General features: G+C 37.1%; 1 protein-coding gene across 4 annotated transcripts in view; it reads right to left on the bottom strand.

The window, feature by feature from the left end:
- Positions 1-954: 954 nt before the first annotated feature.
- LOC129246818 (rho guanine nucleotide exchange factor 7) overlaps positions 955-27780 on the bottom strand; it is a 63746-nt gene continuing 36920 nt past the window's right edge. For 2 of the 4 annotated variants that reach the window (XM_054885447.1, XM_054885448.1), the window contains exons 8-11: positions 23814-24168; positions 22025-22279; positions 16674-17546; positions 955-2691 (exon numbers count right to left, since the gene is read on the bottom strand). In XM_054885447.1, the coding sequence (XP_054741422.1) occupies positions 2504-2691; positions 16674-17546; positions 22025-22279; positions 23814-24168 (1671 nt within the window). In that variant the 3' untranslated portion in view covers positions 955-2503. Of the gene's footprint in view, positions 2692-11655; positions 17547-22024; positions 22280-23813; positions 24169-27780 lie in introns of those variants that run through there. The other 2 variants (XM_054885450.1, XM_054885449.1) reach the window with 2 other exon arrangements.

Genomic DNA, 27780 nt, shown 5'->3' on the forward strand with positions numbered 1-27780 from the left:
TGTAAGATCTTACTTAATAATGTTGACAAACTTCAACGGTTATGCGAAGTTAATTTTGGTGGTCTATCAGGTTGCTTTGCGTACGTAGATACTTTTAGAAAGTTTAAAACAGTTGTTGACGATTGTTTTTCTTTTAAATTACGGCCAAAGCTTCAACAACATGTTACCGAATTTCAGAAAAGTTATGAACTTTTAGGAATTTCGGTAACACCAAAAGTTCACACAATTTATAACCACGTTCCACAGTTTTGCTCAAAATTTCAGAAAGGTCTAGGATTTTTTGCAGAACAAGCCACAGAATCGGTACATCACGATTTCAACGAAAAGTGGAAAAACTTTAAGGTAGCAAAAATTAATGAAAATTACTTTGCAAAACTACTTCGAGCTGTACGTAGCTACAATAGTACACATATATAGCTTTGTGAGCAGTATATTATATGTATTAGTTTTAATTTATATTTAATAAAATTAGTTTAATAAAATATTTCATGAACATTATTTTGTTTCTTTATGATTACATTTATGCATTAAATCAATTCTAATACGCATTAAAAGCAAGCAATTTGAAGCAATGAACAATGTGCGCTTGTGGTGGACATTCAAATGCGAATAACTTTGCCATTTATGATCGGATTCTTTTCAAATAAATTGCATAAAATAGAAGACAACGAGGGCTTTCGATCCCAATTTTCAAAACAGTTTTGAGATTTCGAAAAAGTATTGAATAAAATATAATATAGTAATAATAGCGCTATTTCTAATTTCAAACTCAAATTATTTAAAATCGGCCACGTGAACTGATTTTAAATTCTATATTAAAACATTCCCTACTAACCCAAGAATCATAATCAAAAGGAATTTCGAAGTGCCAACTCATTTTTATTTAAGCCCCCTTCTAGAGCACCGTGTTGTGTTTGGCTATTCGAGTTTTTGAATTTGTTTTCGATGTTCGAATTTCTGATTTTTTTTTTTTTTTTGCGTAAACAGAAACTCATTCATGAGCTTGATTTTTATTGAAAATGAAGTCGTTTATCACTAGGAACCTGAATCGTTGCCTAAGATGTTCGACTGGAAATGTATTCGCTACTGTTTTGAGATTCTATGCCACACAACGCTTTTAGAAAAAAACTAAAAAACGTAGTTACAGAAAAACTAAGTAGAAAATGGGCACGAAGTGTGTCCCACATAGCACCCGTCTTCGAGTTATGTTATGCTGACTTTCCTAGACAAGTAATGCTTCGAAAAAGAAAACATTCCCTATGGTTCCGAGTTAAGCTGCAATTAGTGTTAATAACCGTCAACATAGCAATCAGCTTTCTGATCAAACATGTGAGCATCACGGTAAACGATTATAGGTGCCCCACCATAGAGCCATAGCCATAACCGGAGCCGTATGCATCTATTGAATTTTGGTTTTTCTCGTAACCCTAAGCAGAAACAAATAGTTGACATTTTTTTTTTTTTGATATTTGCGATAAAAATTTGAATATTAGAAATGAACGACAAAAAATTAATTGACTCAGTGGAAAATTAGCCATGTTTTTATGACAAAATGCAAATGTTGTCATTAATTCTACTCCAATATCAGCTGTTTATGATTACGGCATGACTAATCGACAAATGCTGTAATGTTGCGGCTATGGTTATGGCTACGGCACCACTAATTGCAGCTTTAGCGCCATCCCGCTAAAGTATTTTGTGTTTCCAAAAATGGAGAAAGACACTTGAGCAGAAACATTTTCTGTTGATGAATAAATTGAGTCAGCCGTTTGTGTAGAATTTGGCGGCCGAAACAACATTTTTTTTTGTGATAAAATATTTTTTGTATACGAGTTATAATAAATATAATATGCCAAAAAAAGAGACTTTATTTCATATAAAATTTGCTCCCCTATCTCTGAATTTCACGAACTTTTTAACTACACCTTGTAGCCAGATTGCCCAGACTTTTGTTATTTCAAGCTTGCAATTTACATACCTACACACCATATGTACCCCGAGCTTTTGACGTTTTCGCCCTAGCGCTAAGGCAATACAAATCTCACTGCTGGTCTTTGTCTAATCTAGTTTGCCTACTTTCAGGCTTCATACATTTAAATATCTTACACACTTTTTTCATAAATCAATGCACTAATTGCATAAAAACTAATGCTAATTAAATTATTTATTATTTGTGCTTATTATGCAAATTCATAAAAACTAAACTTATAAGCGTTAAATATGACACTTTCTACAAGTATGTGTGTACGTATGCGTATATCTACATAAGTACCTAAGTGAGCTACTAGAAGCAAAAAATACAGAGCTACTTATCGGAAGAACAAAAAAAACCGTTTATGTTCTCTTATTAAAGAATAATTGATTGCAACTTAATTTTCACTAAATTATGCGTTGATTCAAGTGCTTCTCCTTTCAACCGTCGTTCAAATACTTTGTTTGCTAAGCTTTTTCGCTGCTGAAGCCAAGTTGCCAATTCCGCAATCTCGCCAACTCACTTGCATAGTCAACATTTCGGTGTATTACTCACGGCGCTGCCCGCCTCCAAATGTTGCATCAACAGCTGTTGCAAGCTCGTTCGCAGCGCACGCTCCTCGTTCATTTGCAACTTCATTTGCGACATTTCCTGCTGCATTTGCCGAATGGCGGTCCATAATTGACGTAGCGTCGGTGTCATATCCTCGTTCTCCAAGCCTGCGCGTTGATTGGTTTGTTGCGCAGTAGTTTTGGTTGTTGTTTGAAGATTGGTGATGGTGGTGGTGGTGTTGGTAGTGGTAAAAGAAAAGAAAAAAAAACATAGAATATTGTGGAATGGTGTTGTTAACTGTGGTTGAAGGAAGATCTATTTTGCTGAATTGTGATTTGGATGGTGCGAATATTTTGTGAAACAATTTTTTGTTTCATAAAAATTTTGTATTTTATAAAAAACAGCACAAAACTAATATAATGCTAGCTATATGAAAAATGTATGCGCAGAAAAACGAATTCAATTTCTAAGTAAGCATTCCAAAAATTATGTAATACTTTATTAAGATGCAACTTAAATGTCGGACTATTTAAAAAAATTATTATATTATAAAAAATGTATTAAACGATCAACATTTCGCTACCCAGCCTTGGCGAAAATCTCTCTACTTACGTACGTACAAATAAATAAAGAGATAATTTAAAAAAAAAAAAACAAATTTTAGAAAGTCGGGGCTACTCGACAGAAATGTATCTCCTTACGTGCGTATAAATAAATAGTGGAGATAATTTTTTGTGGGAAAAAAATTTAGAAAATTGTTACATGTCTCAATAGAGAAAATTATTATTATCTTTTTTACGGTAAACAATTTGGAAAACTCAAGCAAGGAATATTTTGTTATTGGTTTTGTGAAAAAAAAAATTATTTTTTTACATTTTTTCTTTTTTTTACTATTATTTTAAGTTTTTTTAATTTATAAAAAATGCTTCAAAAACAATTTCTGTTAGTTAAATTTTTAATTTCTTTTTTCTAAAAAATTAAAAATACATTTTCTATAAATTTATTAAAATAATTTTCCAGAAATGAAAAAACAACCAAAAAACAATTTAAAAAACTAAAATAAAATTTAAAATTAATGTAAAAAAAATAAAATTTTTTCTAAGCAATTAAAAAAGAAATAACTTTCTAAGGAATTTTCTACAAATAAAACAAAAATTACAAAAACAAAATCTAAAAAATGGAAAAAGTTAAAAAAATGTAAAAATTGAAAATCAAAAAAAAAATGTATGTTAAAAGTTTCAATTTCTTTTTATTTTTTAAAAACACAAAAAATTTAAATTAATTTTTTTATAAAAAGAAGTTTTTATAAAGTATTTTCTATATTAAAATTGTGATTGCCAACAAAAAAATATGGGATAATATAAATAAATTAAAAAAAAAAACCCTCCAATAAAAATCATATAAAAGGTTCGGACTTATAAAAATTCAGCAAAATTTCAAACTTTTGACTCAAAATTTTTAGAAAAATTTCAGATATGCAGTTTTATAGATCAGTCAATTTTGGAATAATAATGTGTTAATTTTTGACAATTTTTTAATGAAAATTTCACGAATTTTTACAAAGTTCGAAATTTTGTTTATATGGATTTTGTTATATGAAAAATGTTTTTATAAAAGAATAATTGAAATTAAAGAGTAAATAAAAAAAAGTCAAAACTTGTCAATATATGGTGCACACTTTCTTTTGACGTTGACTGTCCTGTCCGTCTCTTATTATAATAAAAAACCATTAGCATTACCTTTTTTTCTTGTAATTCTGTAATGCGAACTTTATCTAGAAAGTACTCGTGCTAAAATGTAAATATAATGGAACTTTACAACACGAAACTTAAGAAATTCTTGCTTTTCATGAATCGACGCCAAACCAAAAACAAAAAAATTGCACACGTCAAGCGGTCGGCACCACTCGTGTTGGTTGGGCGGGAGAAAGGTAAGTTTGGGTTTATTATTATGATATTAAATACAAAGAAACTCATACTTTAACAACAAAAACAAAAAATATTCACTAGCCAAGGCTGAAATATTTGTAATTCGAAGCTTTAAACTTTATAATTTTTATAATTTTATAACACCGGTTTACAGTCAAAAAACCCAAGCACATTATCCAATTCCTATAAATATCGAAAAAGCCCGCAACTCCACACTATTTCTTTCGTGAAATGTTCGAATTATCGATCAAATCAAAAAAGGTCGATCTTTTTTATGTTCAGATAAATAACTTAACTTTTACAATTTTTTTTATTTTTGGAATTTTGGATTTGCTGCAATTTTTGGTCAAATTTAAAAATAAAAATCAAAAGGCCTTATAAAGTGAATGCGAAATATAATATTTTAAATGTCACCTTGATCAAAAAGTTCCCGGAACAACCGCCAGGTGACGCTCTAATCTCAACTGATTTGAGTTCTGTTTACCTTCTTCTTTTTTTTGTTAGGAAGCCACATCTGCGATTACCATTTCTACCAAAATTTTGTCGCCATTGCTTGACATTTGTGAAGGTTAGTCTTGAGTAAATTTGCCTCTGCACATGTTTGCGATTTTTTACAGGTTTAAAAATGGATTTGAATTTGCAACAACGAGTTTGTATTGAATTTTGCGTTGAAAATAGATTTAATGGTGCGAAAACTGTTATGGTAATGACACTCTAAAAAAACAACTTCATAAAAAACGAGTGACATGAACGCTTCAGAAGTGATTGTGAGTCCATCGAGAAATAGGTATAATCTTTATTTTTGATCAAGGTGAATCAAAAAAGTATTGGCACACTCGAAAATCAAAGTTTTCAGTGCTAAGGAAAGTATAAAAAAATAGAAAACGGTATTTTCTAAATGTATTTATTTATTTCGTATCTGAACAAAAAAAATTTATTTCGATTTAGGGTTACTATTAAAAATATGTATTGAATCGCAGTCTTGTTGGAACGTGTTCTTCTTTATTCGATCAAACAGGAAGTGAAAAAATGTGTATTCAATGAATTGACATAAATGACATTAAGTCTGGATAATATAGGTGATGCCAGATGTGTGATATATTATCCATTTCAACACTTTCCCTCAAATCTGACATCGCTTACAAATTTATGTTATAAATACTCAAGTGTGTTAAATTAGTAATTAAATTAAGTACGTATTTCCGAAATATAAATCTTAAATTAGTTTCATTCCGAGATTTTGTATACAATGAATGTGCTTGGTTGCTAACAAACTTTTTGTCAAAACGTCCGCTGGCATCTCTTCAGTGCTAATATATTTTATAATAATGTCTTTTCTTTCAACAGCTTCACGGACAAAGTGATGACGTAGGTATATCGACATGTTAGGTGCGATTATGGAAAATTGGAGTTTTGCTTAGCTTACCGGCGCCTTGGTTGTCATTGCAGATGATTACTGATCTGTCTTCGCCGGTTATTTCTCTGACTAACCTCTTCAGGTGTATTGCTTCTTTGGTTGAATCAGAAAGCGACATGTACTCAGCTTCGGTGCTTGACATAGCCACTGTACGCTGTTTTCTGGACTCCCAACTTATTGCTCCGTTCGCTAATTTAAATGTGAACCCGGTATATGATCTTCTGTCATCAATATTTGACCCCCAATCGGCATCGGCAAATCCTTCTAAGGTGTTGTTTTCGGTTGTAGTGAAAGTCATTCCAAGATTCGGTTTACCTTTTAAATAGCGCAATACTCGCTTTGCTGCCACCCAGTGTGCACTTCCGTAGTTGGTGTTAAATTGACCAATACGCTTATGATGTGTGCGATGTCTGGCCTTGTTGAGACAGCCAAGTACATTAGTGAGCCAACTAGATTCTGGAACGGCAGTTTGCTTGCAGAATTACGTTCTTCTTCGGTTTTCGGAGACATGGCCTTAGACAGCTTTATGCTTGCGTTTGCAGGTGTGGCGACCGGCTTGCATTCTTCCATGTTAAATTTTTTCAGTAATTGACTTACATATTTCGATTGACACATTGTAATAGTTTTTGTGTTTATACATTGATTAAATTTAATTCCGAGGCAAAACTTTATCGGGCCTAAATCCTTCATTTCAAAAGTAGATGCCAGTTCATTTTTTATTTGTTCTAATTTTTGCTTGTTGTTCGACGCTACGATTATGTCGTCAACATATATGGCAATAAGTGCAATAGTGCTTTTGCTTCTGTACATATATAAACACGGATCACATTTCGATCCTGTCATGTTCATATTTTGTAGCTTCTGATCTAGCTTTTGGTACCACAATCTACCCGACTGCTTTAAACCATAGATTGCTTTTTTCAATAAACAGGCGTTGTCTTTCGTGTATTGAGATGCTTCAGTATCGCTCAATATCTCATGCAAATCGCTGAGCAAAGTCATGTATATTTCCTTTTCTACAGTTCCGTTTAAATATGCGCTTACAAAATCGAGCTGGTGGACCTCTAAACCCATTTCTGCTGAAAAAGCCATTAGCAGCCTTATGGTGTTTAGCCTAGCGACAGGTGCAAAAGTTTCATGATAATCAACGCTGCCATCTGAATTGTATTTAGTTCGAAAAGCCCACTTAGATTGGACGATCTTCTTCCCAACCGGTCGATCTACGATTTCCCAAGTATTATTTGACATAAGCGTTCGGTATTCTTTTATCATGGCTGGAAAACATTCGGTTGCTTCAGGACTTGAAAGGGCTTCTTTACTGGTTTCTGGGTCGGTACTATGGGCTAATGCTGTACTGTGATGTTCATCTTCGAGAACCGCTTCCGGATCACTGGTGGAATTTTCGTCGCTTGTTGACATTTCGAAAACTGGTGCCATATTGTATTCTAACCGTGGTCTACCGCGGCACTTGATCTTAATTCTCTTTCGGCGGCCTCTACCTCGTTTAAGAGCTCGTGGCGCTTGAACGCCCAAATCTCCAGTTGTTTGGAGTTGTTGTTGTTGGTTTTCGGGAAAATTTGCTGGTGCCTTTCCTTTCGTTTGTTCCAACTGAGAATGTATTTCGATGTCTTTCGTTAAAAATTCTTCGTATGCGTCTATATTATTTTGTGGGACAAATACAACATCTCTACTTCGACGTATTTTTCTGGCTACAGGGTCCCAAAGGCGGTAACCCTTCGCCGTGTCGCAATAACCTACAAATATGCATTTTATGGACTTCGAATTGAATTTACACTTACTTGCAATTTTGTCTAACATGTACACTGTGCAGCCGAACTTTTGTAAATAGCTGACATGTGGAGTCCTTTCCATTCATATTTGGTAGGGAACTTCACCATTTAAACTTTGTGACGATGGTTCGGTTTTTCCGTTCGGCTACTCCATTTTGCTGTGGAGTGTATTCGATAGTAAACTCTTGTCGTATACCTTCGGCTTTGAGGAAACTTCTCATAGCACTGCTTGTGTATTCAGTTCCATTGTCACTTCGCAGACATTTTATTTTCTTACCAGATTGATTTTCCATTAAACGTTTATATTCTTTGAATTTTTCTAAAACTTCGCTTTTATGTTTTAGAAAGTAATTTTCGAATACACACACCATCGACTCTTGCCATCAATAAATGTGAGAAAGTAACGTGAGTCAGCAAAATATTGCGTTTTCATCGGCCCGCATACGTCACTGTGTACTAACTTTAACTAACTGGCTTCACAAGTCGACTTCTGAAATGGTTTCTGTGTCTGCTTTCCCTGAATACAAGTACTGCATGAAGTTAAGTTTGTTTTCGTATGTGCGTTTATTCCAATAACTTTTTACTTGCCAATAACTGAAACGAAACGAAGATTCTTGCGCCTGTCGAAGCATTTTTTTCAATAGCTTTGTTTCCGGTAAATGTCGCTTGACCATGCTGAGTCATTTTTGGCGCTGACAACAAATTTGTTCGGAGGTCCGGCACATACAATGTTTCGTTAAGTGTAACATTACAACCGGTATTCGATTTGATTTTCACTATTCCGCGCCCTTCTCTTTTCGTAAAGCTCTCATTCGCTAACGCTAACGTTTTGCCGTTTAAGGTTTCAAAATATCGAAATTTTTCACGCAATGCACACATGTGCGACGATGCCCCTGAATCTAGACACCATCTGCCACTCATATTTACGCTGCTTGCACCTAAAACGATTTCTTCAACTTTGCACGACGAATGGTTTTGTTCTTGCCTCTGTTGTGGCTTTCTGTGCTTGAAATTTTTGGATTTACAATCTCTTGCTTTGTGGCCTATCTTTCCGCATGTGTGACAAGCGTATTTGAAAGATTGTTTCTGTTGATCTTCCTTTGTTGTTTTTGGTGGTCGACCTCCGCTTTTATTTAAGTTACGTCTATTCGCATACAATACGTCTTTGGGATCTGCTTCTTAATTTCGTTTCCGTGCTTCGAACTCCTCTAATAATTTCACTTTCAGCATTTCAAGTTTCGGTAGTTTTTCTTGCGTCTCAATTGCAATTCTAAACGTTTCGTATTCGTTAGGAATACTGTGCAATAGCAGGATGGTCAATAGTTCATCTATGACGACCATATCCATTTCTACAAGCTTATCAACAATGTCGAAAACTTTTCGCAAATTTTCGTGCATATCATCACCGGGTGTCATTTTGTGCAATATGAGCGATTTGAGCAACATTGCTTGACGTGCTGGTCCGCGGGATTGATATACCGAATGAAGCTTATCCCATATATCCTTCGATGTACGACAATGCTTAATTTGCTGTAATTCGGTTGGAGAGATTGATAATACCAAATCTGATCTTGCTTTGGCATCGCTATCTATCTATTCGTTCACTGCTTCGGGTGGCGCTTACGGTTTTATACAGCTGCTATTCACGTATTTCCACGTGCTTATCCATTCTATATTAATTGCCGAATCGCAGTTGTGGTTAAATGGGAACTATCCAGGCGCAGTGGAAGCGTGCTGAGCCCATAACCTATTCAAAATATGTATTGAATCGCAGAGTCTTGTTAGAACGTGTTCTTCTTTATTCGATCAAACAGGAAGTGAAAAAATGTGTATTCAATGAATTGACATAAATGACATTAAGTCTGGGTAATATAGGTGATGCCAGATTTGTGAGATATTATCCATTGCAACAGTTACAAGCTCAACCTTGATAGATAAAATTTGTCCCTTATTCACATTAAAAAAATATTGGCACAGGCAGCGTAATCAGCTTGCTCCATTGCAACTGTAACGCGCTAATACTTTATGGGTCCTCCTTTAGACTGAATAACGGCCTGCAAATGTCTCTTCATACTATTTACCAGATTTGGAGTTTCAGAAGGTGTTATTTTATTCCATTCAGCAATTATTGCCTCTTTTAGAAAACCCTTTGACGTTATGTGGTAGGATCGTATCTTCCGTTCCAGAAGATGCCACACATGCTCAATAGGATTTAAGTTCGGCGATTAGGGGGGTGTTTTAAGCTGTTTGCAATGGTATATCAACCACTCCTGCACAAGATAAGACGAATGTTTTGGGTCATTATCTTATTGAAATTGCCAAGTTGTCCCTTTCAGGCCCAGTTTTTCGACACTTGGACTTAAATTTTCTTTAAGAATGTGGCGATACACATGCTTACAATGGATAAACACGAGCTTTCCGACACCAGATGCCGCAAAACATCGCCAAACCATCATATTTCCCCCACCGTGTTTAACTGTTTTAAGTAGGTTTTTTCCTTCATGCTCTTTATTTGGCTTTCGCCAAATCTTTTATGCTCCATCCAATAAATTGAATTTTGGTTCATCACTAAATATGGTGGCGTTCCAAAAAGCGTCGGGCTTATTTAAATGATGTTTAGCAAATTCTAGCCTCTTTTTCTTATTTACCTTCGAAATGAAGGGTTTGCGTCGAGGAAGCCGGCCATGATACCCAGCCTTATATGGGATATTCCGAACAGTTTGAGAGTTAAAATTGATTTAAAATGCATTTTGCAGGGTCTTGCACAATTTGACAGCCGAGGTTTTTGGATTTTGAGCCACCGTGGGCACCACAATTCGCTCCTGTCGTTCGGTCTGATCTTTTTTTCGGGCGGCCAGATCTGCTCTCCGGAGCTATTTTGCCAATATTGCAATAATGCATTGCGATGTTTCGAATGCGGGACCATGATTTATCGACAAGTTTGCCAATTTCGCGATAGGGTTTTGTTTAGGGAAATTTCAGCACCACGGCCCATTTTGGTCTATATCCGTTGAAATCGCAATCAAAAATGAACGGGAGTTTACCGTTACGACGCCAAAAGCATAAGCTAATATAAAGAATGTGCCAATACTTTTTTGATGTGAATTTGTGCCTTATTTTACCTTTCAAGGTTGAGCTTGTAAACCTATGTCCATATTAATTTTTTTTGTTCAGATACGAAATAAATAAATACATTTAGAAAATACCGTTTTGTATTTTTTTCATACTTTCATTAGAAGAAAAGTTATAGCACTGAGAACTTTGATTGTTCGAGTATGCCAATACTTCTTTGACTCACTGTATATATTTTTGGCAATATACTCGCATGTTGACCTTTTTTTAATTTTATAAAAAATGTTTGTGATTTTTTGTAAAATTTCGAAAACTTGTTTGGAATTGAATTTGAATTGAATGTAGTATATGAACGAAAGGTAGTAAAATTAATAATTTTGAATTTGATTTTTTATACGTTTTTATTGTGTAAAGAATTTCTCAGATATTAGCAATTTAATCGGTTTAAATTTGCTTCATTTTATCAAAGTTTATCATTAATCTATCGCTTAACTAAATGATTAGATCATCTAATCAAACTAATCTAAAAAAATAGTGCGGATTTTCGTACTCAGACATCAATTTTACATATAAATTGGATCGTGGCGTGCTTGCGCAAAATAAAAACTAATTACTTGTTAACCAGTGTAATCGAGTATGTATAATTGCTATATATAATATTTAGGTATGGAAGTATGTGTTTGTGTAGAAAATGGTGCTACGATAAACAAAACGAAGAAGAAGATATGCACGCGCATGTAGTATAACCGAAATTGTTTAGCTACTCTACGGCAAACGGCACAGAAAATGTTTAGCAACATGCAGACGAAACTAACTGATTCACTTGTCAACATGTTCCCGGTTATGGTTTTGGTATTTGTTGTTGTGGTTATTTTTGTTGCTGATTGTGTGTGTTGTACCGCCATACAATAAACAGCCAGAGCATTGATTTTTTGACTCCGTCAATATTAAAAAATTTTATTATTTATTTCAGTTTGTATTAATTTTTTTCATTTTTCATTCAATTTTAATTTTACATTCAATGCAAAACCTTGGACACTGGATCATGATGACTTAGTATTAGTTACTTAAGAGACTCGTGGCTAACTTAAAAATTAGCAAGTACATTGTTGTTGTTTTTTTCTTTTCTTGTATTAAATACATACAAACAATATTACTTATTATTTATAATATTATTTATTGTTATTTCGCATAACATTTAAAGCATACACGTTTGATTAATAATTTTTTAATATTTTCTATAATATTTTTTCGATTTTACGTATACATAACATAAACCGTCTGCTTTTCCCACCCCATTTTGTGGGCGTTCAAGTCCAAGAGCTACAAAATAATAGTCATCATCTTTGATTTATTTTACGTCTTTGGTAGAAGTTAGTAAATGTAATACAAAATATTTTACAAAAAAAAATCAACAAAATTTATTTTATATAGTAAATGACTAATGAAATGCACTTGAAGGAAATATTTTCCAAAGGCATTCCGTTTATTAATGTTCATGTAAAAATAATGTCAATTTGATGTCCTACAATATTTTCACCATTTCATGACAAAAATGAACGAAATTATTGCAGAACTGGTTGCAACTACCGCAAAAGCCACGCAGCGTATGCTGCTCAGGCGCTTGGCAAACTTGGCAATAAATAAGTAAATAGATTTTTAAAAGTTCAAGTAATCTAAGAAATTATTTGGGATTAAGTATCTCAGCTGAGTGTTGGACCTAATGGCTTAGGCACAGCAAATTTAAATATACTAAACAAGAAATGGCAAGTAACTCCTGGAAAATGGCAAGCTTTTAGATCAGTAACTAGAATTAAAAAGGTCATGCTAAGTTATAAAAATGATTTTTGGGACAGCCTCTAATATTCAAAATATGTGAAACTTCATTGCTATAAAAAATAATAACTGCGCTTCTTCTTGTGCTTATAAGAGATTTAAAAAAAAAAATTAACTTAAGTATAGTACTAAGTACGCTCTTCACTCTCACTCTGTCAAAATCCATAAAAATTGCATTGCCATGAAATATGTGCGAAATTTCTAATGTATCTCACGGCAAAGTAGTACTCAGTTTACGTCGTGAAAACACCGCTCAACATAATGCTAGCAACAGGTAGCCAGCAACATTTTGTCACACCTGTCATTTAAAATTGAACGAAAACAATTGTTTGCAAGTGAACTGCCTGAGCTCGAATACTCCGAAGATATAGCATTTTCATTAATTTGCTTCAAAACACTTTTCTTACCAAAATTTGTCAATTGCTTCTGAGGCGATGCTCATAAATTTTGGCGTTTCTTCATATTTGACAATCAATGATGCTAGCAACATTTCATGGTAAATCAAATGCATGTTGCGGGAGAAATTTCACGGCTGTGTAGTTAGTACTACCCTTTATGTTGTTCTAGCGCTCTCAGAGAGAGAAACCTGATGTGTATATGCATACTCAATAAAAATTAGAAAAGAAAAACAAAATACTCGGCTTTGACTAATCTGTTGGGTGTATGAAGAATTTGAGTTTTGTTAAATTTTATGACCCTAAATGTATGTAACATAATGTGGAAGGAAACTCTGAAAACGATTGCTTTCCGCACTCTTACTATGCCTAACAATCCTACTGAATAAAGAAAGCTATCAAAGAGGGATGTTGTTGTTGTAGCAGCATAAACATTCCCCATACATATACGGGGAATGCAGCTGAAGTGACAGTACTTGGTCGGATTTAAGCTCTCGCTTGCATGGGATGAGTACGTCGAACATATGTATATCCCTCACTCTCAGTTTTGAAAACGGAACAAGACGAGGAACTAACTCTAGAAGTACAGTCTAGATGGGAAGCCTCGACCTCCCACTGCTTTGCCAAAATAAGGCTACAAACTTGCAACACGAAAACAAGCAACTTTATTTTATCACTCTCAAGGAAAGAATGTAAAATATTGGTTGGACTGCAGACGGGACATTGCCTCAATCCATACCACGCAGCTAAAATGGGATTGGTCCAGAACGACGCGTGTAACTTATGCGAGGAAGAAAGGGGTACTTTAGAACACCTCCTCGCCACTGCCCTGCTCTAATCAGAACGCGTTACAACTGCCTGGGATCGGTATACTTTTCATTTCTGAAGGATATTGCTGACAAAAGTTTACACTATTAATTAAAACTTGCCAAGACATGTATCACGAACTACGACGGACCGTTGTGGTCTATGTGAGATCTATTCAGATCAACCTATTCTCCAGACTTGGCTCCCTCAAATCACGCGGACTACTATTTGTTCTATTGCTATTTGAAGAAATGGCTGGCGAGAAAGATTTTATTCAAACGAGGTGGCGATTACAGAAACGAATGGCTATTTTTCAGACTTGGAAAAATCCTATAGACGGTAGGGATCAAGAAACAGCGTTGGTGGAAGTGTGTAAGCCTAAAAGAAGACTATGTCGAAAAATAAAAAATGTTTACCCCAAACAATTAAGTAGTTCTTAGTTTTGCAAGGACTTTTTAACCAATCCTCGTACGAAAAAAAAGTTGAAAAGTTCACGTCATGACGTCAGTCTTCCAATCTTAATCAGACTAAACTCCGTCCGTTAAATGTCAAACGAACTGTTTTTTTCACCATATTTGTTAGCTATTAGACGTGTTCGTTATACACATCTGTGTACTTTTAACAAAAAACAAAACCAAAAAAAAACTTATCTGATGTTGCATTTTGCTCAATCTTTCATAGACATATGAGTAGTTTTACAAAAAATTGATTAAGATGTATTCATAAGCTAATGCAAAGTGTACAGGCTCCAACCGTATCATGCAACAAATGGGCTGAAAAGTTCCGGGCCTGACACATAGATGGCACTAGTTTTAATGCATTCCCCTCTCTTTCAGTTAGTACTAACCTCCAAGCGACTACTGGCTGTTCGCAGACCTAAAACGATGCTCGCCGGTAAGAAATTTCGTTCGAATGCAGAGGTATCGCTGAAACCGAGGCCTATTTTTGGGCAAAAGATAAATCGTTCTAAAAGAGTGGTATTGAAATGTTACAGCGCCGCTGGAATGATTGCGTTGTTCTTGATGGAAATTACGTTGATGCATAAAACATGTTTTGAACAAACAAAAAAACGTGTTTTCTTTGTTATGCCCGGTACTTTTCAGCCCATGTGTTATAGTATAGTTGATCAACCGATTTTCGAACTGGTCCAACAGTTGCATGAAAATTTTAATGTTTTAATTTTTGGTGGGTAGTTAGCGGTTCTACATACAATGATTTGGAACGTATATACGCAGACAGTTTTGTTAACAGTTTTCTTTTTAGTTATTTACATAGAAAACAAAATGTTTAAATATATAAAATAAAATTTTTTAATAAAAAAAAATACTTAAAAAAAGGTTTTATTAAAAAAAAAAACTGATTAACTAAAATAAGTAAAAAATAAAATAAAATTTCATCAATTATTATTGAACTACATAATTTCAATTGATTTTCGACACCACGAAAATGCGAAAAATTAAGTTGGACTACGCGCTGTATGTAATGCTAGAAAGTGTATACTAAACAGTCGTCCACATAAGAATGATATTCACAGTATTTCCCTATACATGAAAAAAAAGTTCGTTTTGATAAAATATAAATTAATTTGACAATAAATTGAAGCATATTAAATTAATATTCAATTTTCCTTGAGTAAAGTCTTCTAAGGTACTTAATGAAATAAATTTAAAAATCAATAAAAATCTCATAAGCAGACGCTTTGAAAATAAGAATAATTTCCCATTAGCTTTGATGAAGTTTTAAAGCCATAACAAACTTAAGAGGTATGTATGTATGTATGTGTTTGCACAGTATAATTATTACAACTGACCAATAATATCCATCGTTTTAAAAAGGTTTTTTTTGTTTTTTTTTTTTTTTGTTTTTTCCGAATTCACATAAAATCTTTAAGTGTACATACAAAAATACGCATATTTGGGTGGATTAGAATTCAGCATTCATAAAAGCCGCAAATCGAAAAATATTTGTTTTTGCTTTTTTTGTTTTTAATTGTTAAACCTTTACAACCAATAATACGCACAAGTTCAGTACTAGGCGTACATACATCATCTAGGCGTAAGTTACATACATATATAAATATTCACAATTAATAACTCGTACTTTTATGTACCTCACACATGTACATATGCATGCATGTGTGTACGATAAATGTTCTTATATAAAATACAAACACAGAAATTAAATTAATATTGAACATTTCCAAAAGCAAACCCCATTGGGTTTTATGTAAAATACAAATAAAACTCTTCAAATGCTAGCTAAACAAAAATAAAGCTATTGCATGATGGCCCGATTGCTAAACCACTGGTTGTCATTATTATTAAAAAATAAAACATATCTACGTTTCAACTGCTCCAACTTCAACGGCTAATTCCCTATAAACTTTGTATCCTAAAACCAATACAAATTGTTGACTTTGTTTTTCTTTTTGTTTTGTTTCCGCGCATGCGTCAAGCCTCTGTCACCAAGTAGTATAAATACATATACAGATACACACTAACTACTTTGCAATAGGATATATACAAAACCTCACTTATCTACTACATATTTAGCTAAGTCGGCTGCAGCGTTTGCACAACAAATAATAAACTAATGCCTGTGGCGCAGCACAAGAAAAGCAACGCGCGCAATGCAACAAATTAGCAAATAACAGCAGCAATATGGCAGCACTGGCAGCGCTTGGTGGTACAAGTGTCTCTCTTGTAGCGCACGCTGCCAGTAAGCGTGCGTGAAGCGCCTCAATGCAGCCACTTAACAATCAATAATTGTTCATTTTGCGCCACTGTTTCATCACAAAATTACCGCAACACCAACTGCCCGAGTGGCGTTGACTGTCGCCATCGCCGTTGGTGCCGGTCTCGTGGTCGGCACCTGCCGCGCAATTTCCCACGCTGTTTCCATTACCTAGCAAGGCGGCGCCACAGCCGCGATGTCCATGCTCGGCCTCATCACTGTCGCGCGCGTCGTCGACAACATCTCCGCCTGCGAGTTGCGGTGTGCTGCGCCGCAGTGGCGTCATTTTGTAGCCTGCGGCCTGGCCATAGCCTGACATCATGTAGCCGCCACCATACCCGGCGTAACGGTGTGAAACCGTGGTTTCGAATGAGCGATTCAAGCGCCGATCGTAGAGTCCTGGTGCTGGTGGGCGTTGTTGTTTTTGTGACTGTCGCTGCGACGACGGCTCCTGCTCGGTTATCGTGAGAGGCGTTGCATCGAGTCGTTCGGAGTCGCTGCGATTGCGCGCTGTTATCGTTGCGGACGGTGGTGAACGCTGATGGGCCTGGTAGCTGCTATTCTTCACCAGCTTCGGCGATGGTTTATTTTTGCGTGGCAAGAGTGGTGTCATGAAGATATTGTCGTAACCCGAACCGAAGCCGCTCTTCAAACGATTGAGTGACTTGCGGGTGGCGCGCTCTTCCGATAGGGCGCGTTCATAAATTGGCAGACTAGAAGGACCCGCACCGCCGGTAGAGGAACCGGAAAGTGAATAGCGATAGCCGACGGCATTCACGCCTCCAGCTACTCCTGTTGTAGCAGCATTCAGCGATGAAACCGAGCTGGAATATAGATTGAAATTGTTTGGACTCGCCTCGCGCCAAATATACGATGAGTTGAGGCTGTTCGTGGAGTTTTGTTGGTTGGTCGCACCGCTACTGCCCGGAAATGGGGCGCCGGTTTGGCATAGATGTGGTAGTTGCGGATTCGAAGTGGAGAAGGTTTTGCTGGTCTGCAGCTTTCCGCCGCGTATCGGCAGGCAGGGCGTCCATGGTTGCAGGGCTAAATGGGTCGGAACAAAAGTGTAAGAGAATGCGGGGAAAAGAGAGAAAGACAAAGATAGAAATGAAATCGAAGAACGGAAAAAGACGATAACCAAACACAACAGAAGTCAAAGTTATGCGGGAGCGCAATGTAAGCAGACAATAAATAAATGGGGAAAACAAAGCGCAATGAACACAAAAATGACCAAAACACCACAAAAATCCAACAAAACAAGACACAACAAAAAACTGGTGCTTCAAGAGAAGATTTTGAAAGCAGGGCAATTAGAAAGAAAGGAAATTAATAAAATGTTTACCAGGAAATGTTTTGATACTTTCATGACTGCGAATACAACATTCAACATTAGGCTAGTATATGTACACAGTGTAAATGGTATTAGAGTTGTGATGATATTGATTTGCTAAATAATATTGGGGTGCTCGGTTAGATTGAAAAAACCCGAAACTAGTAGAATAGAAATATTTATATAAAACTGTCTCACCTTAAACATTCCGCGATAGCAAATTTACAGAAGGCTTCCTAGCTGATGTATGTACATACAGTGTAGTACTTAAGTCTGCATATATTATATATATATTTATATATATATAATTGGCGCGTACACCCTTTTTGGGTGTTTGGCCGAGCACCTCCTCCTATTTGGTGGTGTGCGTCTTGATGTTGCACAAATGGAGGGACCTACAGCTTCAAGCCGACTCCGAACGGCAGATATTTTTATGAGGAGCTTTTTCATGGCAGAAATACACTCGGAGGTTTGCCATTGACTGCGGAGGGGCGACCACTATTAGAAAAACGTATTTATGGTAGTATGTCCAGCACCGTTATCAATCACTGCTTGAAGACGTCGTAGCATTGATCCAACCAGATGGGAAAACTTTTCCCGCGGTATTTGGTTCCATGCCGCGATCAACTCTTTCTTTTAGCAATTTGGCATTTTATACTTCGTTGAATTCGTCTCTCTAAAATCTCTCAAACATGCTCTATAGGATTTAAATCCGGAATCTGCGGGGGGTATTCAGTTGTTTGGGTGCTTAATATAAGATCCATTCTTTAACAAAACCCAACCTTGCCCATTGCTTTAATTGTTCTTTTTATATTTATATCCGTCCACATTACCATAAATAAAGGTCATCTTTCTAACGCCAGATGCAGCTAAAGTTCCCCGAACCATTACGCTACCTCCGTCATGCTTGACAGTGGGTATGAAATTTTTCATTTCCATGCCTGTATTTCTTCTCCTTCGTATTTTAGCCCGGCCATTACTTCCAAATATATTGAACTTCTTTTCGGCAGTAAATAAACCTTAGACCAGAAATCAATTCCCTTAGACAGATTCTTTATAATATTTGCCTTCGACCTCATGGTCTTTTGTGCCTAATCCATTCACTTGCCGAGGAGGCGGTTATTTTCTGAAATCAGTCAATACGTGGTGTCCTATTGAAATATCCGCTATTATTAAGATATTTTTAAAAGTTCTTGGATGAACGTTTTTTCTGGATGCCTCGACGAGATGTTGGACCAATTTCGGAGCACTAGTTCTCGAATTTTTGTAGATTTCTCTTGAAATGGAGCTTACATCTCTTCTGGGCAGCTTCTTTGGGCGGCTGGTTCGCTTTTATTTTCATACGAATTCATACGAATTATCACATGTACGTATGTACGTAATAGAAACAATGAACTGAATCAACTGAATTTTTTGAATAACGGTACTTTACAGCTATTTTTCGAATGCTTGCTTTGCTTGACTGAACCAAATATGGTAGACGTATGTAGACCATTATCCTACCACTTTTTTGTCGTTTTGTTAATTTGTTTATCATAAAGCAAGTGAAATAATTTCATTTTTGTAAAACTACATCAACATTCGTTCAATTATTGCATACCTTCGGGGAAATAAGAAAATTGGCTGCTGTATGAAGACTTAAGTCATTCACTGTACATACATTTTTAAGGCATAGCGCTACTACTGGACTTTCAAAATATCTCTTATACCAAAAGTTTTAACTCGAAAAAATCAAAAATCAAGAGTTCGAAAACCTAAAAACCGTTCATTGTAAACTAGTTTTACATCTTACAGGTCTATTCTAAACGCTACCAGATATCTAATTTGAAACACGCAAATTTTACTCACGTATCTTGTTACGCGTAACCTGCCGCATTGAAAATGCTCTGATCAGCATCAAACCTACCACAGCAAGTAGTGAAAATGTTTCTTTATGTGCCACGGATGAAAAACAAAATTGTGTAAGCAAATTCGTTTGCTACGTCACCGAGTACTTGGCAGCCGAATCCTGACCGCTCATTACACACGTTTTTTTTCGTATATCACTAAGCAAATCTTAGTTTTTTCGTAAACAAACCGCTTCGTGACCCCAGTTACTTCAGCCCATCAGCTGATTCTGTTAAATTCGCTAAGAGCCGGTTAACGGTCTGATCTCGGTCACACCTGCATAAACCTTTTCACCATGGCTATGTGCCGAAAACAGGTTCACACCGAAATTATGAAGCTGCATATTTTTAAGGGTAACTTTATTAATTTCACAACTTTTGGAGAACAATTTGTGCGACGAGGCCTATGAACAAAGTTTGATGTTGCATATTTAAAAATAGTTTCAGCCGATTCGATTCGCGAGAAAGCTGGAGATGCTTATTTTCAAAAATTGGCACTTGTATTTTTTTACCTGTAGCCACGGACCAAGCGCAGTAAATCCCGCTTTCGTTGCACAATGCAGTTTTTGCTAGCAGCCGTCATCGCTCGGCACGCAATGACGAACCGAGTTCAATTCGGCCATAAGCACAAAAGATCCTCAAGTCGAAGTGTAAACCTCCATTTTATTCAATCATTAATTTCGGCTGTGAAAGTCCTTTACATAAAAGCCAACTATAGACGCAGTCCGAAATAAACATCAGCAGTGACGTGAATGCCACATGAAATGCCAGTGGTGACTAAATCAACTGTTAACTGTTATTAAGCGCAGAATGCGAAATAGCGTTAATGGTCAGTTATCGGCGCAGCATAGATCCGTTATGCGCACAGGTAATGTTAAATGTTTATTAGGAAATTAGATTTAGGTTAGGCGAACAATTAATCAGTTAGAGTTGAGTTGAGTCATTTGAGTTCAGTTGTTTGAAAATTTTAAGTTGCAACTTTTTTTACAAATTTTCGAAATAACTTTTAACTTCCACTTTTAATTCTAACTCATACAGTTGGGAGTCACAGTTAAAACCAATTGTTAGTGTATCTAGACATACAGACATATGTACAGCAGGACGGGAGAGGCTCTTCTCTGTGAAGCAAACAACCAACCGGTAGGTTACAACAATTAGCTTTGGTCAAGAAGAAAAGCAACAAAAGGACATTAGGAAGTAAAATACAATATGTACATTGAACATTATTCGAAACAGCACAAACTGAATACAATAAACATCGGACAGATAGTCGGTATGTAAACAAATTCAAACTTAATGGCAACCCCTAATGACGAACAACCCAAAGGTGAGTAACTAAAAAGGTGATGTAAAAGTTATTAAAAATGATATTTCCGATTAAATTATAAATTACAAATATAAATTCTCGCACAGTTAACATTTTCTTACATTAATCCAATTAGTTTTTAACTAAACTAAGAAACTAAGAATAATTTTATTCGTTACAATATTTGAAAATTTCTCTATTCCATTTTCCATGTTATTTTTGATGTATTGGATATTTTTCCGTGTTTGCGTGTGTATTTGTGAATCAGTGTAAACAAATGAGATTTATTTAATACTAAAATTACGCCAGTATGCTAAATGATGATTTTATAAGTAGTTAACAACTAGTTTCCATATAAAAACATAGAACTGCTTAATCTAAACCAATTTGTAAAACTAAAGGGCATTTAATTGCTAATTAGCGCTATTAATTGAATTTAAGAATTTCCCAACTTATACAATCAAACATTTTTCTATTTCAAATTATTATTAGGCACCTTTTCGGCGCTTATTTGTAAAAAAAGAAGCGCTGTACATAAATTTCGCTTTGAAATCAAAACTTTATCTTTACTTTTTTTATTATTATTTTTTAAATATATTTTAGTAACAATAAAATATGTTCTGAATGCAACAAAAAAAAAACAAAAAACGTATGCTTTTTTTTAAATAAAATGTAGCAAACAAATTACGAGCGGCAATTATGAAACCCACAAAAAGCGGCAACTGGAATGCGTTCGCAAATATACTAAGCAAAAATGGAGTGTTACGCAGGCGCTCCTCCTAAATTTTGCTCAAAGTTCTTGCGAACGCATTTTGTGCAAAATGGCAACCAAATGTTGTAACATTTTTCTCCAAACAACATAACCACAAGCAATAGTGAAATGAGGTGAGAAAAGTCGTAGTAGAAGATGCACCCACCGGTAAGCCAAGTGCAATATGATAAGAATACTACCAATGCGTATGTAGCAACAACAGTGTGTGTATGTGTGTGTGTCACTTACCCGAGTGTATGGTGTTGCGGGTGGTGTTCTGATAGGCGGCGCAATAGCCTTCGAAAACTCTCAAAACCAGCACATCCTCCTCGAAAGTCGGCTGCATTCGCTTGCCGCTGCAGTAACTGGCGAGCGCATTGGCGCTACTGCTGCCGCTAGCGCCACCGCCACTACCGCTGCCTCCACTGCCGCTATGCGTCATTGCATTGAGCAGATTGGGGCGCAATGGTGGCGCTGGCCGCAGGTTCTTTATGCTCCAATTAGCTGTAAATAAAAATTTATTCGGTTAGATAAACGAATGTGATCCAGATATTTTTAATAAACAAAACGACAAAATCTGTGCTAAAACTTCTAAAGACGCAAAAATGTTGTTATAAGGGTTCAGCAAGCCCAGCATCCAGCCCCCTTAATAATTTGGTGGGGAGTGTCTTGTAAAGGAGTTACATCTCTTCATTTCTGCGAAAAAAGGTGTTAAGACCAAGGAAAAAGTATACCAGGAGGATGTCCTAGAAGGCGTGGTGAAGTAGTGGAGCAGTACTCTATTCAATGGAGAGCGTTAGATCTTCCAGCAAGATTCCGCTCCAGCCCATAAGGCAAAAACCACCCAGCAGTGGCTTAAAAACAATATTCCTGGGTTCATAGCCGCAGAAGATTGGCCGTTTGGAAGTCCAGATCTGATTCCCTTGGACTTCTGTTTGTGCACAGAATTGGAGAGCATAGCCTGTCGAAGACCTCACAGAAATTTGGAGAGTCTCAAACAATATTTGGTTCGAGCAGCGAAGTCAAGAGCCATGGAAACCATGCGTAACGGAACTTATGGTAGGACTAAGTAATATGAATTTCTTTCAGAATGGTATTTGGTTCGATATTTGGTTCGAGCAGCGAAGTCAAGAGCCATGGAAACCATGCGTAACGGAACTTATGGTAGGACTAAGTAATATGAATTTCTTTCAGAAATGGATCGTGCGCAGCATCCATTGCATAGTTGAGGAGCGTTGGTTTGCTGTCAATCTTCGAAAACAAAAAAATCATCAAAATTTACCTCTGAGGACGGTCTAAAAATGTTGTGAATGCCCTTAAACCCTAAAAATTTACAGAATAGCGTGGTGGCAAAAAGAAAACGAGTTCCACTACTGATAATTTAATTGTGAGTCTTGCCAAGAGGGATTCCTTGAAGTCACAAAAGGCCATTGCAACTAAAATCAGCAACGTAGTATCAGCGACTACTGTACGGCGTTGATTGCACAACATGAACCTACCAGGCAGAATAGCTCGTAAAGTTCACAAGCAAATTGAAGGAAGTGGAAAAGTTTTGCTCTGGTGTGGACCAGAGGGTATGAAAAAATTGTATACCATACTTTGGAGCGTTGAAACAAAAATAAATTTATTTGGAAATGAGGCTGAGCGAAATGTTAGACGCGCTAAAAGACAAGAGTTTTGGTTGTTTTTATATAAAAAAAAAACAGCAATCAGAGTGGCGGCAACATGATGATTTGAAGATGATTCCCTTGGTATGGATTAGGAGCTATTGGGGCGATTTAAAGAAGCAAATCGGGAAGAAAACATTCAAAAATAAGTAGGAATTATGGCAAAAAATCAAAGAACTGTGATATTTCACTCCCACAGAAACCTGCCGTTGGATTATCAATTCTATACCAAACCGAATTCAACAGTCATTAACCATCAGGGGGGACCCAGTAGTTATTGTTTAAACTTCGATAATTTAAACGGCAATTTTAATAAAATAAAATGATTTTTAAAAACGGTCTTCTGGTATTTATTCCGTACATAATTTTACCTTTTGTGTTTCCTATCCTTGCGTTTGTGGTTGCCGCCATGTTTCCCGCCACTGCTGTTTGATGTTGATTCTTTGAAATACTGCTCGATGTCGGGGCTAAATTTGATTTGTGGCTTGGGGCCACCGGATGATTTGGTAGACTTTGTTGTGGTGGTGGAAGATGATGATGAGGTGGTGGAGGCTGAGTGTGCGTGTATTGATTGTAGCTTAGGTGGTGGTTGAACGATAGGCTCCGTTTGTGTTGTGACGGATGTGACATTGATGTTGCCATTGACGCTCCTGCTGTTGCTGCCGCTAGGCTTTGGGAGTTTGTGCGTTGCGCCGCCAGCATGCTGAGATTCGCGGGTGGGGACATCTGAAAACAAACAGGCAAACAAAGTTTCGTTTCATAAAAGCGTAGACCTTGGCATGTATCAAAAAATGTGTTAGTCTTCAGAACTGTCCGTAGCAATCAATAGCAATAAACGATTAGAAACGAGTTGTAAAATAGCTTTAGTTAGTTTTTCTTTTTTTTTTTTGAATTTATGGTTGTTTCTGATTATTGAATTTTTGGTTTTTGTTTAGTTTTCGCACGGATGCAACCACTGTCACAGCTGAGGAAAAGCGCAAGCAAGCGAAACGAGAAAATGCGGAGGCGAAGTTGTGTACTATGGTGATGGAGATGTTTTTCTAGTTCCTTGCGATCCAAAAGATTACCAAAGCACTTTTGTTTTAAGTTTCAGTTTTCATTATTTGTAGCTGTAGTTTTGTTTTTGTTTATTTGATGAATGATGATTTTGTAAGCAGATGATGTGAAATTGGACAAAAAGCAGAACAAACGCTCAAAAACAGTTAGGGTGTTACTCAAGGGATCGCCGTTGCTTTAAGACATCACTAGCGTTACTGAATTACTGAATTATTTGTGACACATAACTAGCATTTTAAAGGTGACCAGTAGTAGACACCTTTGATTTAGTGAAAAAAAAATTGTCGTTCAAAAATTAGGACTACTTTGAAAATTTGTATATAAAACAACCTTCGGAGCAGTTTTGTCGAGAGTGAATTTCAAAGTCCAATTTTGCATGCCTGAAAGTATATAACTTAAATGGGGACTCGTTAAAATAGCATAAGTCTTCTCATAGGATGAGTTTTTCAGTGCAAGTTCACCAGTGGTGAGTTTTTAAATACGCTAACCCTATACATTTTGACGCCGAAGTTGAATTTAGCTGGTAACTAAGGTGAAACTAGCACTGAATCGCTGACCTCTCGAGCTACTTTTGAGTCAGGGCTGCTACACCCAAAGTTAGCTTTCGGAAGACTGCACACTTTTTGTAAACATTTTGCCGAATTGCAATAACGCTAGTGATACTTCATTACTCAATGGATCTGGGATTAGCCATTAGCGGAAAGCGCTCAATTTGCGCACAACTCAAATGCCAAACGGTAAGAACTCACAAACACTTGTTAAGTAACGTGCACACAATTGAATTCGCGCAAGCGCCTGTAACGCCGTCCCCGCAACACCTGCCAAGCAGCCGGCGAGGCGTTAGCGACGGGCGAAATACGAATGTGTCTATACAAATTGCTTGCCTTCTACAACCGCAACAGCATTGGCAGAATTTGCATTTGCATGCGAAGAGTGTTGATCTACAGCCTTTTCACCAGACGCCACCTCATCATCGGCCATCAAAATAGAACCCATCGACTCGCCTCGCGCAATAAGTCCCTTGCAAATAGGGCAATCGAGCGAACTGGCAGGACTTGAAACCGTTGAAGTGCTGGTTGTGGTGGCAGTAACAGCGCCGCCATTGCTAAAAGACGCGTGACTTAAGCGCTCGCTGCCGGTTGCCGGTGTTGGTGGCGTATCTGCTGACTCGCCACTGCCTGCCGAACACAGTGGGCACTGCGTCATGGAGTTGGTTGTTGTGGTGTTCGTGTCGCATGGCGTGCCTGTACTAGATCTGCAGAAGCACACACATTCGCGACAAAGCGATGAATAAGCGGTGCCTTCACTGAATCCACTGCCGGCACCAGACACACAGCTGGAACACATCGAACAACGCGAATCCTTGCTTAGTTGTGGCGATTGTAACGCCTTGGCAATGCCACGCACAACCGCCGGTGGTAGTTTTTCCTTCTTCCACCAATGTGCGTACATGCCAGAACGAAACAACTGCCCATCTGTCGTGCTCGCCATCGCTGTTGAGTCCGTGTTATCGAGACTTGAGGAGAACTGCATATTTGGTTGCCTGCCGATCGTTAGTTGATGACTGGAGTTGGTTGCCACAGAGTCGATAGTCGCATTGCTGGTGGATATCTGCAGTTCAGCGGTAGTTATTGTTGAAACTGGGGCGCCATCCGTCGCTGTTGTGGCTAAGGGGAAAGAGTATTGATGATGCAGTCGTGGAAGTTGCGCGTCGCGTTCGACATTATCGACGACATCTTGAGTTGCTTCGGGTGTAAGGAATTTTGCGCGAAACATCCCGCAGACATCGAAACGCGTGAGATCAGTAATAGCATTGGAGTTAGCAGTAATAGCATCGGAATTAGTTGACGCCGGCATTGGGAAGCCTTCCCCAACGTAGTAATTCCCGAATGGTACATCGTTGACAAGTGGTGGATCTGGCGAAGTGATCGTACAACTGCCAGCCATGCCAGAGTCGCTGGATCGTGGGCTGGGACATTCCGAGCTCTCGCAGCAACGGCATTTTGTGTCCGACGCACCGTTATTCTCCTTCCGCAATTGTTGCTGCTGGTGACGCATGCGCTCTGCTGGAATGTTGCTGTCCAAGTGATAATTTTTACTTCTGAAATTCTCGTTAGCTTGATTGCCATTGTGTCCACTCCTGGTAGGCTCCATTAGCGGTGCAGCGCCATCGACGACGTGATCATTGGACATTTGCACAAACTGGTAGCTGATGCAACGCCTGATTGAGCCAGCCCGTTTTTGTTTGCTGCTATCTGAACCGCCGCTAGAACGTTGCGGCTCAATATAAAGTTCGGTCGTGGACTGACTACTGGGTAAGGCAGCAGCGTTTACGCCGTCTTGCGGCTGCTCTTTCGTTGCTGCAGTTTTTTTTCGTTCTTCCTGTTGATCGATGCTCCGAGCATTTTGCTCGAAAAGAAACTGTGGCTTAAACATTGAAGGTGGCGAAATGATGTCGTCAAATTCCTCCGCAATTCTACATACGGACAAAAATGGTACGTCAACATATTGCTGGGGAAATGCAGCAGGACACGAAGCGGTATACTTTACTCGCGGAAGCGTAAAACTCTGAATGAATGTGTAATTTAAAGTCTTTATTTCCCACCTTACTAAGAGTTGGACGTTGCGATTCCAATATTGAATATGGCATTTTTTTCTTAAATACTTCGGCGAATAAAGTTATACCTCGACCCCCTGCAATTAATTTATGCGCCAAATGATCCCTAAAACAACGAAAATTCTCATAAATTATTTAAGCCAATATTATAAATTTCATGTGTCGAACTTCTCTACAAATTTGTGGCTGGATGCTATTGCATGCCGAAAGGCGCGCTTTAAAATTATTTTTTTTTTTTGTAAACATGAACCCTCTGTTGGGCAGCTGTCCTTTTTCGTCCTGTTCAAGTATCCTTTTTAAAAGGTTATGTCCATAAATCCATAGAAAATAAAATTTTAGAAAGCGACCTGGAAGCTCCAGTCGTTAGCTATAATAGAAATATGTTAAATTCATGTCCAAAGTCGAAAAAGTCTGGCCAGACCCGGCTGCCCAACGGGGGGTTAAAAATAAAATGTTTCAAAATCGTTCAAAAATTTGGTAACGCTTTGGCTTAAAAATTATGAAAATCTTCCTGAAGTGAAGGCACATTTTTATCGGTTTTACAAACGTTTGTCTATCCAAGCAGCTCTCGTCGAAATTATACAGCAGCTCCGCCTGCAATTTGTCTGGGGCCATTAAACACTCAGCTGGCAAGTCTAAAGTACTGGAATGCGTAACATCATCGT

This window comes from Anastrepha obliqua, chromosome 5 (assembly GCF_027943255.1).
Source record: "Anastrepha obliqua isolate idAnaObli1 chromosome 5, idAnaObli1_1.0, whole genome shotgun sequence".
In the NCBI taxonomy this organism is placed as follows: Eukaryota; Metazoa; Arthropoda; class Insecta; order Diptera; family Tephritidae; genus Anastrepha; species Anastrepha obliqua.